Source organism: Labrus mixtus, chromosome 6 (genome assembly GCF_963584025.1).
Source record: "Labrus mixtus chromosome 6, fLabMix1.1, whole genome shotgun sequence".
In the NCBI taxonomy this organism is placed as follows: domain Eukaryota; kingdom Metazoa; phylum Chordata; class Actinopteri; order Labriformes; family Labridae; genus Labrus; species Labrus mixtus.
The window spans coordinates 6,525,084-6,535,625 of NC_083617.1; the positions used below are offsets into that span (position 1 = coordinate 6,525,084).

At 41.0% G+C, this 10,542-nt stretch overlaps 1 protein-coding gene across 1 annotated transcript; it reads left to right on the plus strand.

Moving 5' to 3' along the window:
- The first annotated feature begins 411 nt into the window (after positions 1-411).
- Positions 412-10,303, plus strand: si:ch211-223a10.1 (putative ZDHHC-type palmitoyltransferase 6). The gene is made up of 10 exons (XM_061039688.1): positions 412-679; positions 1,265-1,400; positions 1,522-1,632; positions 1,739-1,871; positions 4,920-5,098; positions 5,285-5,358; positions 5,457-5,619; positions 5,712-5,797; positions 6,271-6,461; positions 7,544-10,303. Exons 1-10 carry the CDS (start codon positions 559-561, stop codon positions 8,030-8,032), a joined length of 1,683 nt encoding a protein of 560 aa, XP_060895671.1. The 5' UTR covers positions 412-558; the 3' UTR covers positions 8,033-10,303.
- Positions 10,304-10,542: the final 239 nt, after the last annotated feature.

A 10,542-nucleotide genomic window follows, 5' to 3' on the forward strand; every position in this document is an offset into this window, starting at 1 on the left:
ACGTTTTTAAGAAACACATGTGTCGCAAACATTAAATATCCAAACATTATAGCTTAGTCACACTGTATAACCGCCTCTATTTTTGAGTATTGCTCAATACAGTAATTCAACTGCATAGCCAAATGTTTTTGTCCTTGGTTTACGGTTATATATCTAATTATTTAAAGCTAATACATAAAATAATATTCCCTGCAAAACGACTGCCTCTTAACTTATTTTCAAATACATCCATGCTGAAGATGACACAGTGTTAATTCAGTGTAGAGGTATTACCTTATTTACAGGGAGCACGTTTTGTTGACGCGCTGACGTCACCGTTCATATGATCCGCTCGAACCAATGAGACGTCCAGCAGGGCGTGCTCTGCCTCAATCAGTTTAGCACAATGTAAGATCCCCCCGTTACTTTTCGGCGACATATGATCTACCCGTTCTCACTTTGCATTAATGACGTTGTAGCGGTTCGTCCGGGGGAGCTGATTGTTTTGTTTCCGTTTCCAGTTTCTGGTCGTCGGAAATAACAGCAGGTTGCAGATCCGACTCTGTGCAGCCCGTCACAATGCACCCGATGCCTGTGTGCTCCGTTAGCTGTGGAGACATATTTGACTGTATACAGAGGGGAAATATTGAACAGTGTATCTACTTCGTGCAAAATGACAGATCAGTCCTCAAACAAAAAGGTAAGGTAGAAAAAGATGAAGTAAAAATAAATCACATGTTGAAATTTATTCTTTTTTTTTTTTAAATGCGGGTTGTTCCTCTTGCTGTGTTGATGTCAGCATACTAGTTTGACCTGTCAATGTTAGTGTCATTTCCTGATTTGCTGTCACATTAACAAACCTTAGACTTTTAATGCAGCAGCCTGTTATGGGTCTAACTGGGTCATATTTCCTGCACATTTTGTCTTTTTGTAATCTGATTCACACAATCAGGGTAAGTTTTAAAGTGAAGATGTAATAACAAGTAGGCTATGCTTTTCTTTATACGTTCATGCTTCAGTATCTCCTGATTTGATTTTGTCACTGAGCCAAAGAGAAACCTAACCCTGCAGCTCCTCTGTGAGATGGCCTGGCACAGATCTGACTAGACGGATCCTGTGACAACACAGAACAAAGTGAAATTGGGCCAAAAGGAACGCAAAACCTACGTCCAGAGGGTTTTTAAAGCTCACCAGGCTGGAAGACTGTGCATTTACCTGAGGTTTGCTTATCAGTTTGAAGGCCTGCATCTACACGTCTGACTGTGATGTGTTTGTCTTCCTCCAGGTTGGGGGGGTTTCAGCCCTCTCCACTACGCTGCCCTCCATGGTAACCGCGCCCTGGTTGACTTTTTCCTCACTTTCGGCGCTGACCCTAACCTGAGATGCGATGCAGGACAGACTGCCTTTCATTTTGCCTGCAGGTGAGCAGTAGTAGCAGATTGGAGTCTCTGGTGTTAAACCAACATGATTCTTGTCTTGATGAGGGGGTTATGCTTTTGTAACAACAAATGTAACAACATTTGTACTTTTGTCTCCAAACAGGCAAGGGAACATCTACATCATACACCAGATGATGCAGTACGGAGCTGATCTGCGCCTCATAGATCTGCAGGGGAAAACATCACTGCATCATGCAGTGACCGGGGGAAGCATGTGAGCGGAGGACAGATTTCAAAAAACAATTCTATTCGTTTTTCTTCCCACTACACAGTATTTAAATTATTTTTGAAACGCACTAACTGTTGGTCGTGTTTCCTAGTGTTGCGGTGCACTATCTGTGGGAGACAGGAATGTTCCGGTTCTCAGACACAGACAAGTACCGGGTGACCCCTCTTCACCTGGCTGCTTCCACTGGAAACACAGAGATGGTTCGGTATTTGCTCAAAAACCAGGTACGATGTCGTCTTACATCACATGCTCTAACTGACTGAAAATGAAATGAACGGTAAAGTCCCCATGAAATAAAAAATACATTTGCCCGACTTTAAACATAATTCTTGGGGCCTTTTTGCCTTTATTTGATAGGACAGCTGATGAGAGACAGGAAATGTTGGGAGGAGGGAGTTGGGGTTGACATGCAGTAAAGGGCCGCTGCGACGCGGAGTTTAGACTCCATACACAGGGTGCGCGACATAACCACTAGGCCATCGGCGCCCCTCAATTTGAATCCAGCATTCCTGTGTTAAATGTTTATTTAGCCGCCATGCCAAATATAATACCGTAAAGTATTATCTGAGTATCTTCACATCAAAATAACTGTATTTTCTCTTCATGTTAAAACGTTTCAAATGTCTGATGACTCATCCTGCACTCAGGGGCATTACTCACGTTTGACCAAAAAACAAAGCTTCATCCCAAGATTATGTCCTGCCTTCTGTCTTGTGATGGGATCTATACCGTTTCAGGACGAAAGGCATCACGACAGGACGGTTAGATACTTTGAAGTTCTGTCTCATGGGAACTTTCTGCTGCTGTTTTTTGTTCTTTTTTTAGTTCACCAGCCCACACATTTACTGTACGGTACGTTCAAGTCTCACTCTCATTAAGCAGTGATTTAACACTGTAGGAAAAATATGGGGTGAATAACAGAGATGATATAAGTGCTTTTGAAATGTAAAAAAAGCTGCTTCAAATCTCTTAAGATTCAACTGGCCAGTGAAAAGTATTAAACCTTCAGGAACCCACATCCACAATAAGCTTCTAGCTATGTTATTAATGATCTTGTGTGCATAATATCAACTCTCTTAAAGTATTAGAAATCTAAATACCCAGATCATCTCAGGGCGTCGGTGGCCAAAACCGGAGTTAAAAGTAAGTTAGTTCAGTATTGGAACTACAATTCTACAATTCACTTAGCAGACACTTTTATCCAAAGCGACGTACATCAGGTACATACTCACACCTCATCCACTCAGGCTCATCCAACCCCAAGGCTCTCTTCTCTACAATAAACAAACTCCTCAAACCCAGTGACAACACCTATCCCTCCTTCACAGCTGATAAATGCAATGCTTTTCTTTCATTCTTTCAATCAAAAATTGACACCATTTACAGCAGCTTCAACACTCTCACTGTCCCCTCTTCATCCCTACCCGCATCCCCTCGCCTCATCACCCAACCTCTGTCTCAGTTCTCCCCTGTTTTCCCAAATGAACTATCCATCATCACCTCTAGCATGAAGTCCTCCACCAGTATTCTCGACCCCATCCCATCCAGTCTCGTCAAAAACTGTCTCCCAGCCATCGCGCCACTCATAACCTCAATCATCAACCCCCAAAGCTATTCTTTATGTTTTAACCATTGTAAAGTGTCTTTGAGTTTTTAAAAAAAGCGCTTATAAATAAAATGCATTATTATTATTATTATTATTATTATCAGAGAGTAAGTACAACACAAGCAGGGATCTAGAAAAAAGGGAAACAATGTCTAAAGGAACTAAAGTTACTTTGTGTTTTAAAACACAAGTGTGTAAGATACAATTGTTACTTGAGGTTTAAAGGGGAAAGTTATTCCTGGCACCTTAAATATACTGTGAGGAGTTTTTTTTTAGCTTGTTATGAAACAATCCTATTTAATACAGATGTCTCTGTTTGACCCACAAAAGCAAAAGAGAAGATAAACTAATGATAAATAGTTATTATCACGGCTGCCAACGTTTCAGATTCTAACAATCAAGCAACATTTAAATTTAGCAAACCAAAAGAGTCTTTCTTTACGTTTTCACCTGTAATGCTTCAAAGATGTATGTTAACCAGTTATGAAGAAGATTTACTTTATTAATGCGGCGAGGGGAAATTCAATTTTACACTGTGTTGTTGAACATGCTACACACACATTAGGCTGTATTACACACACATGCACAAACATGATCCTATTGACATGCACTAATGGAGAGATGTCAGAGTGAGGGGGCTGCACACAGCGAGCCTTGCTCAGGGGTACTTCAGCAGTGCTCAGGAAGTGAACTGGCACCTCTCCAGCTACCAGACCAATTTCCCGACTTGGTCCGCTCCGGGACTTGAGCCAGCGACCCTCCTGTTCCTTACACAAGTGCCTACAGATTGAGCTACTGCCGCCCCACAATTAATAGTTAGCAGAGAGATATTTTTGTTGGACAACACTACTAACACATGTACAGAACAGTACCAGCTGCTTTATCCGCTCTGCCTGCCAAAATCGAGAAAAAATGAAAGGAGCCGCTCCGTCAGAACTTTATAAACTCAACCTTTATGTGCCTCTTCTATCGTACATTTTGTCGTCCTCTATCCTCATGGTGGTTAAGTGCTCAGTGTGTCATGAAAGACACTGAAACTAGGTTTTGAAGTGTGCCAAATGGCATTTTACGCACGCGGCTGAAGTGCAATCCTTCAAGCTGCACTGCCAGCCTTCTCAGGTTTTTTTTTTTTATTACTTTATTGCAGGCTGTTTTACTACATTACAAGTTGTCATATTTCATCACAAATTTTGTTCATCATCATCATTTTTATATATAATTTTTTAAACATACAAGAATACATACAACATGAAATGAAATAAAAATAAATAAAAATCCAAAGAAAAGGTACAAAGAGAAAAAAGATAGTTAAAGCCTTCTCAGTGTTGATTCAACTCTATCGTCATTTTTGTCGCTGTAGTTTTTGGTGCTTTTAATTTGTACTCTGAATTTAACTAGTAAATGTACCATAATTAGGGTGGTTAACATAACAAAGTTCAACCCCAATCAGATATTATCTAAGATATAACTAGAAAAAAAGAATGAATCCACAAACATCAATGTCAGCAGGAGTTCCTTAAACTCAATATATCAAAAATATATTCTTATCATGTGTGTATGATAAGACACACATGATAAAATCTGTAGATACCTTTGTGAAACAGGATAAATATATGATACTAGGTTAGGTATCGCTAAGCATGTCAACCCTCCCTTTGTGTTTCAGAGGTGTTCTGTGGATGCAGTTGACCAGCAGGGGGGGACAGCGCTTCATGTAGCTGCAGAGCGGGGAGGAGTGGAGGTGTGCTGGACGCTGCTGCAGAGGACGGGCTGCAGGATGCTCTACGAGAAGAACCACAGCGGCCTCACACCACTGGAGCTCAGCAAACAGGGGAAAACATTCAGGTGAATGTGCTGCGTCCAGAAATCTGTGCAAAAAAAAAACACTGACTAGCAGGCCGCTGCATGGGGATAGAAACACCCCCCGAGTACCTTTTTAGATATCCAGTATGTTTGCATTTCAAGATCATTTCCTTCTCCTGGGATTCTAATGCTCATTATTACATTGCTTTACTGTGTATTTTTCTCCAGACATCAGCAACTCACCAAGCTACTGAGTCGGTACATTAATGAGCCAATACACCACAGGCCCACCGAGTCCCATGGTAAATATTTATTTGTGATTCTTCCATCATCCATGCAGCGTTGTTTGTTCGTGTATTCGTGGAGTTTTTCACCCCGTCTGTGTATGTTTTCTCACCAGTTTTGTATTATTGGACACTGTTCTTTCCATCCCTGGGTGGAGCTTCCATCCTGCTGATAGCGGCCATGTTGGGAGGTTATGGGGGGTTAATCTGTGGGTTGCTCTTCCCCTGGTTAGCCCGGAGCATTTTCACACAGTACCACCGTATGACCACGTACCAAAGGTTTGACACACACGTTTTTTTTCTTACACGTGATGCGTTATTAGTCAAAAATATTCAGCTCTGCTCTGAGTTATCGTTGCTCATTCTTCCAGGTTACCCAACCCGATCTACTTGGGGACCCTCATAGCTGGCTTGTTCCATTCCCTGCTCTGCTTCTATGGGAAAATAATGCCGAATATCCTTCAATGTTACACAAGTGTACTCTTTTTTTTCTTAAATATATATATGTTCTATTTTTTTGGCTTGCTAAGTGCTTTGACATAAAGATAACTCTTTCTATTGCCCTGACTAAAGCCGTTTTCACATCATGCACTCCTGAAAATGTGTAGAAGATCTCACGCAGGACGCCCTTGAAATCTGTAAATACACAATAGTTCTGTTAAATTATTGGAAGAAAACGTACAGAAATGTCCGATAAATAAATTCAAACCAGGAAAAAGTGAATAAGGGGACTTACGTGTGCCAATCAGATGAAGCCTGGTCATATTTGACTAATTCTTTAATGTTGATTTCATGTTTTCATCTGGATGTTTTCAACTTCCCAGTGCTCCCCTAGTTACCTTTCTCCTCTAAATATAAGCAATAAGTCAAACCTAAAGAAGGATTCTGTATACTTAAAATATCCTGTGTTCGTCCTTAACCTTCTGAAACGTGTGTGGCCGACCAGCGCTCTGGTCCAGGTGTCAATGGTCCACTTCTCTCTAGTCCTTGGTTTGCTCTGTAAGGTTCTGACTCAGGACCCGGGGGCTCTGGACAGAGCGGACGCAGATCCTCGGTTCTCCTGCATCGCTGACCTGGTGGAGAACAACCAGAGCCATCACCGGTTCTGTCCGTACTGTGAGGTAAGACACTGAAATGAGCTGTGAATCAGAGAGACGCAGTGGTTCAGATAGACCCCGTTTGTGTCTAGTTATTCGTTCTCTAGCCGAATATAAACATAATCCTTCTCCTCCTGATTTGAATAATGATGTGACATTTCATATTATGATGGCTAAGACTTTTCTCGCACGCTGAAATTAAAAAGATGAACTCAAAAGCAGTAGATCTATGAAGAAATGTTGGAAGTAAATTGACCTGAAATCCACTGCAATGCAGGCACGGGAGACTGCACAATCCACTAAGAAAAAAACTGCAATCAGCCAGGCTGTATTCTCCTTCAGAGCATCACATCAATAGAAATTAGTACCACAATCGATTAATATATTCTACATGAATTTAAGAACAAGAAATCTTGGAAACCTCGATTGCTTTTGATGGTGTTGTTTTTCAAGTATTAAGCCTCAGGGAGGAAGGGACAAGTTGTTTGTTCTTCCAGTGTAGCAGTCTGATAAGACACTAACTGACAATGGTTTACAGTCTTACTAGACACTGGGGAAGCGACGATGGAGTTTGTGTTGAAAAGACGACGCCGAAGAGTGCATTGTTAGCTGAACTTGGAGATATCTCATTATAGCGATCATTTAAAGTTTAATCGTCGATAAGAGTCCTCTGATATGTTCCTGTATTGTATTATGGCATTTTACATTTTAGGTTTTGATGTTCTCTTCCCTTTTTTTTTAATTTGTACATTTTTATTTCATTCAAACAAACAATAAAGTTAAGAAAGACAAACATGCAATCTCAAATTTTGAATGAAAAGGAGCAGAAAGAAGACTAATCTTAGAATATCTGACCCTCTTTCACAAAGCATTAATTAAAACAAAACACTTAATTCAAAAACAATTAAATATATACCTCGCTCCACGTGATAACAGTTTTCCTGATATAACCAATGCCTGCTCAAACACTAGTGAATGAAAGACAGAACACACTCAACACCAAAATTATCATGATCTGCAGATTCTGTTTATCTTTACAGAATCTATTTAAAAAGACGTTGTGTACGTTCTTATGTGTGGCTCTCCTCTCTTTGTGTCCTGTTTAGTTGTTTCCTCCTGACTACACCAAACACTGTAAGCTGTGCGACATGTGCATTAGAGACTACGACCACCACTGCCTTTTCCTCAACCGCTGCATAGGACGGGGGAACCACCGCCTCTTCCTCTTCTTCATCCTCTCCATGGTGATCGCTCACCTTCTTTTCGCCGCCACGGCAACCAGTTACCTGTACGACAGGCTTCCCAGAAGCAACCACAGCCTGTCCATGTGGCTCAGTCTGATCGGGGAGGAGTTCTGGGTTGTGGTCATGATCGTTTTGAACGCTGTGACAATCTTTTGGGAGGCGTGGCTACTGACCGAACAGTTCGATGCGGTTGCCACGGGAACGACAACTTACTTCAGACAGTGTGAAAGCTCAGCGAGGCAGAGGTCGATGGCGCAGCGCTGGGTCATAGTGATGTCGTTTCTGCTGGAGGGGCGACGACGGGTGGGCAGCGGAAACGCGAGAGATGATAAAACTGCCATAGACATTTAAAACAGTCGGTTTGTTTTCTGTCCGAGGGAACAGAATTCATTCTATCATCGATATACAAAGATATACCGTGCATTCTACGTCTGCAGCGTCTGTGGTGTGCACATTGTGATAATATCCTCTTTAGATTTAGATTACTCTCTAATGCCATAAAAAGCTTTGTTTCCACCAAAGGACGTTTCAGACAGGAACTAGGGACTTTACCAAAGGGACTAGGGTTAAAATAAGTTATGGGGGGGCGGTGGTGGCGCAGTGGTTAGTGCGCGCACCCCATGTACGGAGGCTGCAGTCCTCCAGGGGGACGGCCCGGGTTCAAATCCCATCTGTGGCTCCTTTACCGCATGTCATTCCCCACTCTCTCACTCCCTGATTCCCAACTCTGTCCACTGTCCTATCTCTACATTAAAGGCACAAAAAGACCAAAAATAAATCTTTTAAAAAAAAAAAAAAATAATAATAATAACTTATGGGATCAGATTCTTTGATCTTAGCAAAAAATGGGCTGTAGGAATTTAGTAATTCGTTGTGAAGTAGCCCCTGGAACAAACAGTCCCGGGTAATTTGGTGGAAACCGTTGACTGTACATAAAGATGGACGATCATCTCCACCTCTTCCAGAAAAAAAAAAAGTTCAGCCAAAAATATCCCCACATACCCCATATGGGCGCTGACATATTGCACTAGTGAGGTCATTTGGAGACAAAGTTGCGCAGTAGACTCTGCCATGATATTGACATCCCGCCCCTTTTGAATAATCTAAACACACATTTAAATTTAACTTACCATAAAAAAAACTGGAAAGATTTTCCAGGTTGGTACAGTCTAGGGTAGAACAATTTATTTAGCATATAATCACAATTATGGAATTTGAATGACGTTATGCGAGTGTTTGCTGTGTTACTCTTCTCGCTGCTCCTCCTCTAATCTGGCATTTGTCAACAGAGCTCTCAATGATGGCGTTATATGACTTTTTATAGCCTCAAAAAAATAATTAATTTTTAACGCATGCACATACAGTAAATGCTCCAAAATCCAACTCAGCAGCAAGGAAGTGTGGACAACAGGACATGAGGAATGCAAAAGAGAAATCCTTCCTGCATCTTATCCCATCTCTCCCCCTATCCCATTTTTCTTAACGATGAGTACGGTCTTTAACCTGCTCTTTTGTAAAGCACCTCGAGTTAACACTTGTTATGAATTGGCGCTATACAAACAATGATAGAAACTATATTTGAGGAAAAACTACCTTTGATGTGTATTTTGATTTTTATAGTTTGGCTCATGTCTCATCTTTTAACACTCCGGAGCCGGCATTATAACCTATACTGCAGCCAGTCAATAGGCGGAGCTCCAAATGTTTTGGCTTCACTTTTGAGGCGCTGTCATGTCGTCCATGTTTTTTTTTGCAGTCTTAACGCAGCCTAACGTGTTGTACTTGAACTTTTGATGTGGGCATGTCTTCATATTCTATTTTAATATACCACAGGAGCAGAATGAATACCACTGAAGTTTATGTGTAAGCTTAGTATTAAGAGACCTCACTGAACAGTTATTTTTTTTTAACTTGTCTGTTTACATCACTTTGTCTAAATGAGCAGATATTTCCTTAACTGTGTTTTAGCAGGGAACTCCTCTGAATGAACGCTCACCTTTGCACCTGTTTCTATACCACCCATTAGCATGTTTTTTTTTTTAAATCATGTTTTAAATGGAAGTGTGTCTTAGATTCAAACGTAGCTCAAAGTTGTACAGATGTGTGTACTTGCAAAATTAGCAAGTCGTGTTATTAGCTAATTGTTAATAGCTGGTGTGCTTAAAAGTCTTTGTTCCAGATATAATGTCATTACCTCTCTGACCTGCTCCCAGCCATGTCGGCCATGACACTTCCTCCGCTCACGCTAATGAGACGAGCTCTTTTCATGTCTTCAATTACACACACTCATTTCCTTTGTGTCCCTCAGGACCATATTTCTAGATTATAGATGACACTCCCCAGTCCCCTCAGAGACTGGTGTGTGTCTGGATGTGAGTAGTTACAACCCTGATAGTATTTAATGTCTGCCGTTTAATGTGTTCAGCATATGTAGTGCTTCTACTGTATTTCTGTGTGAATGCATCAGTGTTATTATATTTAATTAGCATTTTTGTTGTGACCCTGGTTTATTTAAGGTGCGCCCATGTGTTTTATCTCTTTTGTTTTTCAAGATGTTACCTTGTTGGTGCCATGATGGTTTCATGCTCTCTGAAAAATGTTGAATAAATCACTGAAATCTGCCATTTTGGAAGGAGAAACTTTTCTTTCTCTTGCACTTTATTGAAAGAAACTGAGCTTTTTAGATTCAAAGCTTGTGACCCCCCCAATCTGGATTTCCATATGCAAATCACAACCAGTCAGATAATTGCTTTTACCCTGGTGTAAGGCGGTAAAATGTACAGTTATAATGACATCCACAGAATCTCACAATATCGTTTAACAAGTCAGCAGTTTTCACTTCTCCAACAAGACAGCTCACT